Here is a 5,000-nt window from a genome sequence, read left to right on the forward strand (position 1 = left end):
GAGAGAGAGAGAGAGAGAGAGTCCAATGCTTGCTAGAGAAAAAAAAAAGGAAAGAAAGGGGAATGAAAAAAAGTAGAGAACAGTGAAAGTCATGGAGAAAGGCAAAAACTGAGAAAGCAAGAGAAAAGAGGAACATTCTGGGATATAATTTCCAGAAGGCGGGGACGCTATTGATTGTGAAAGACCCCGGACATCACGGAGGAGCTGGGGTGGGTGTAGGGCCATAGAGAGAGAGAGAGAGAGAGAGAGAAGGGGTGGGTGAGCGGGAGAGAGAGAGGAGTTGGTGGGAAGGAGAGAGAGAGAGAAGGAAGTTGGGTGGGAAGGAGAGAGAGAGAAGGAAGTTGGGTGGGAAGGAGAGAGAGAGAGAGAGAGGTTGGTGGGAAGGAGAGAGAGAGAGAAGGAAGTTGGGTGGGAAGGAGAGAGAGAGAGAGGTTGGTGGGAAGGAGAGAGAGAGAGAAGGAAGTTGGGTGGGAAGGAGAGAGAGAGAGAGAGGTTGGTGGGAAGGAGAGAGAGAGAGAGGTTGGTGGGAAGGAGAGAGAGAGAGAGAGGTTGGTGGGAAGGAGAGAGAGAGAGGAGTTGGTGGGAAGGAGAGAGAGAGAGGAGAGAGAGAGAGAGAGGTTGGTGGGAAGGAGAGAGAGAGAGAGGTTGGTGGGAAGGAGAGAGAGAGAGGAGTTGGTGGGAAGGAGAGAGAGAGAAGGAAGTTGGTGGGAAGGAGAGAGAGAGAGAGGTTGGTGGGAAGGAGAGAGAGAGAAGGAAGTTGGTGGGAAGGAGAGAGAGAGAGAGGTTGGTGGGAAGGAGAGAGAGAGAGAGAAGGAAGTTGGGTGGGAAGGAGAGAGAGAGAGAGGTTGGTGGGAAGGAGAGAGAGAGAGAAGGAAGTTGGGTGGGAAGGAGAGAGAGTGGGAGAGAGAGAGAGAGAGAAGGGGTGGGTGAGAAGGAGACAAAGAGAGAGACAGAGAGAGAAATAAGAAGTGGATGAGAAGGAGAGAAACAGAGAGAGAGAGAGAGAGAAGGAGTGGGAAGGAGAGACACGGAGAGAGCGACAGCAGGGATGGGGGATAGAATGATATACATCTACAACATCAGTCTGGAGTATCGGTGGAGGTGGCACTCTGCTCCTCGGCACAGCACGTGCAGCAGCAGCAGAAGCGGTAACGGTAGCGCGTCAGGATAGCGCGGTAGCCGCGGCGGAAGCGGCGGTTGAAGAGGCCGTAGACGACCCAGTCGATGCTGTTGCCCAAGGACAGCAGCCAGACGAAGAAGGCGTACAGCGTACCGTCCACCTCCACCCTTGAGCGGAGCGCCCGCGTCACGGACCCCGGCGTCACGAGGACCACCAGACACAGCAGGATCACCACCACAGACCGCAGCAGACTCAGGTCCGAAGAGGACACCGTCTTGGGCTGAGGAAGGGACACCACCGCCGACGCTGACACCGACGCCGTCGCCGACGCAACCGCCGCGGCACGGCGTCGGTGGTCCGCGCTTTCCGCCGCCGCCGATGACGCCGACGATTGCTGGACGCGGCGCCGAACCGCGCGGTACACCGTGCAAATCCTGACGTTGAAGAAGGCAGACGCGAAGAGAGCGAAGAAAAAACACAGCAGGTAAGGCAGAGAAACAGAGCCGTCGGCGGTCGCCTTGGTGAAGCAGAGCAAGGTCTTGGTGTCGAAGCCCAGCTGGCCCCTCAAGGCCCCGCGGAGAGGCACCAGTCCTCCGACCACCCAGATGGCCAGGCACAGCCCTACGCTGCTCCTCCAGGAGAAGTGGCGCCTGTGGGCGGAAGGGTGGCACACCCGCATGTACCTGTCGAAGGAGATGGCGGTGAGGGTGAGCACGAACACGGAGTAACAGCACATGGCGGCGTAGGCGTTGACGAGGCAGTGCGCCGTGTTCACAGCAGGGTAGCGGCCCAGGATGAACCCGATGATCAGGGTGGGGAAGAAGTAGGTCTGGAAGTAGAGGTCGGTGAGGGTGAGGTTGCCCAGGAAGACGGTGTAGGTGGAGGAGGAGGGGGTCCTGAAGCAGGGGATGGTCAAGAGCGCCGTCAGCACCAGGAGGCTGCCCGCCACCCCGTTGACACAGGTCAGGGTGTGCAGGCTGCCGACGACCGCCAGCGCCCACGTGGGCAGCTGCTCTCCTGTGAAGGCGTCTTCCTCCTCCCCAACCCCCGCCTTCTCCTTCTGCTGCTCCTCCGTGTAGTTCATTGCTTCCTGGCTTCCTTGGTTGGCTGGCTTTCTTCCTCTCCCTTTTTGTGTGTGTTTGGCTTAGCTTCCTGTGGACACGAGCGTTGTTGAAGTCAGAGACCCGTGTTGTGTGTGTGTGTGTGTGTGTGTGTGTGATGATAGTTTTCTGAAAGATGTTGGCGATTCGCCGTTCACATCCTGAACACAGACAGACATACGCACTCACCATTCATTTCATAAGTGGGATAGATACTGATTCACCCTTCACATCCCCCCCCCATCCCCCACCAACACAACACTCCCCGAATACATACACAGTGATACATCGTTTACTTACCTGCACACACACACACGCACACACACATTGAGTCACCGACCACCCCTGACCACACACACACACACACACACACGCACACACACACACACACACACACACACACACACATTGATTCATCGTTTACCCCTGACCACACACACACACACACACACACACACACACACACACACACACACACACATATATAAATGACAGCATCTTCACACTCAACGCCCATCGCTTGCAGTGCAGTCGCAACAATGTGTGTGAGAAAACCCACAGAGTAGAACAGTATAACGGTCATCAGAATTCGATTGGCGTTACCATAAACTAATCTTGCTTATCAGCAATCATACCGGTTTGTGTGGGATCGATGGCCACGTTTTAGTGTACGTGTATACTTAACACTGATGTAATGTGTTATGTATAATACCATGTGTTTAGAAATCGTAAAGCACCTGGAGCTGATTTCTGGAATGTGCTGTTTATTTTTATTCTCTCTCTCTCTCTCTCTCTCTCTCTCTCTCTCTCTCTCTCTATATATATATATATATATATATATATTATTATGACGAAGACGACGATGGTGATGATGATGAATATCATTATGCCTATCAGCATCATCATCATTATTGTCAACATCGATACTTTAGGCTACCTGGAAAAAACAGAAAAAGTAAGAAAAATCTTGTGTATTCTTGACACGCAGAAGATTCAGAAAAGTGATACCCCTGAAAATTTGTCGTCGCTCTTGCTAGAAACATCTGACTGCTTCCTGGACATTCAAAACTGGATGACTACATGAATAACCATTGAATGTGGACAAAACCGAAGCAATCATCATCGGAACGAAACAAAAACTTTCTTCCATCACAACTGATACAATCAAACTTGGCAGTACACCTGTCCCTCTTTCCAGCTCAGTCAGGAACCTCGGCGTTGTCCTTGACAACACACTGTCCATGCAAAAAATTATCGGTCAGATCTGCCAATCATGCTGTTGTCAATTGCGACGCATCAGTTCCCTTTGGAAATATCTGTCCACCGACTCAACAATATCTAGACTTATCGTTTCTCTCATTCTCTCTCGCCTTGACTTCTGTAACTCAATTGTCCGGTTTGTCTGCTTCATCCATTCAGTCCCTTCGGCGCATACAAAACTCAGCTAGCTGCCCGATTTGTCCTCAGAAAGAAAAGATCTGAGCACATCACTCCTCTTTTGCATCATCACAAATCTGCCGCTTCCTGTTTCTGTGGCTGCCCTCACCTCTACACTCCATCTCGCTCTCTACGATCGGCTTCGGATCCACTCTGCTTGCGCAAACCCAGATTCAAACACTCCACTGTCGGCTGCCGTTCTTTCTCTGTCTCTGGACCTTGCATTTGGGATAAACTTCCTTTTTCGCTTCGTCAGGCCTGTTCACTCAGCCCTTTTGAAGTCTGTCTTCTTTCCAAGATAGCCGTCCTCCCCTGCCTTTTCTTTGTCTTAAGTTTCTCAAGTTTAGAATTAGGCATGCGTGGGAATGACTGGTGTGAAAGCGCTTTGATTTGTCTCTGCACAAAATTCAGCGCCGTATGAATACTTTATATATTATTATTATTATTATTATTATTATCATCATCATGAAGTAGATTCAGCTTTGTTCTGAGACTGATGTTCTTGTCTCTCAATATAAGCTTCAGTCTTGCCAGTGCTGTTATAGTATGCGCATCTCTTCACAGTATCCCGGCCTTGGACCCTTCTTCTTCGTGTGTATTCGGATTTTTGAATACCTTTGCCTTTGAGTAAATGTACAAGGTTATTCCACTGACTAGTGCTTACGAAGTCCAATAAAATCAATCATTTCACGATCATTCTGACTCTCGCCGTCTGTCGCTCCCCGCCCCGCTACCACCCTGTTGTTGTTTTCCATGGTTAATTTGCGTTTACTGCCTAAATAGCTTTAATTTTAGGCTCTGGCAGTACAAAAGTGTTAATAAATCATCATCAGTCATCATCTAATTTGCGAACAGTAATACCAACACATCGTCATTATTTTGATCTTCCCGTTGTGTCACTGCTGCTTCCAGTTAGATAACTCAATTATTTTGTGGAAAAAAGGGGGTAGGGGTTGGGGGGAAGCAACGCATCGTCCGGTAATCTTATGTCCCTTCGCATGATCTTTTGCACACGTTATCGATCATATCGATTTTCGGGTCATTGACATTTTGCAGAGCTGACACGTTCGTTTGGAATCAGCAAACAGTGCGTGTCGCTGTGAAAGGGAGGAGGACGAGGCATGTCGGTTCAGCCAGGATGGAGAAAAGATTGAACATCATTTGTTGTCGAACACGACAAAAGGTTACCCCCCCCACACACACACACACACACATACACACACATCCAACCCCACCACCTGCCTTGTTTCGGGGATTCCGTTCTATCTGATATTTGATTAAATTGTTGCAATATACTCTCACACACTTCGGATATTACAATATTCATCAAATTGATGAATACT

General features: G+C 49.9%; 2 protein-coding genes across 2 annotated transcripts in view; one reads left to right on the forward strand and one right to left on the reverse strand.

Annotated features, from left to right (window-relative positions):
• LOC143301033 (signal peptide, CUB and EGF-like domain-containing protein 3) overlaps nt 1-5,000 on the forward strand; it is a 96,755-nt gene that overhangs the window by 64,850 nt on the left and 26,905 nt on the right. The window lies entirely within an intron of this gene.
• Nucleotides 1,080-2,204, reverse strand: LOC143301549 (melatonin receptor type 1B-B-like). Its single transcript, XM_076615928.1, has one exon. The coding sequence runs from the start codon at nt 2,202-2,204 to the stop codon at nt 1,080-1,082; it is 1,125 nt and encodes a 374-aa protein (XP_076472043.1).

Source organism: Babylonia areolata, chromosome 27 (assembly GCF_041734735.1).
Source record: "Babylonia areolata isolate BAREFJ2019XMU chromosome 27, ASM4173473v1, whole genome shotgun sequence".
Classification (NCBI taxonomy): domain Eukaryota; kingdom Metazoa; phylum Mollusca; class Gastropoda; order Neogastropoda; family Buccinidae; genus Babylonia; species Babylonia areolata.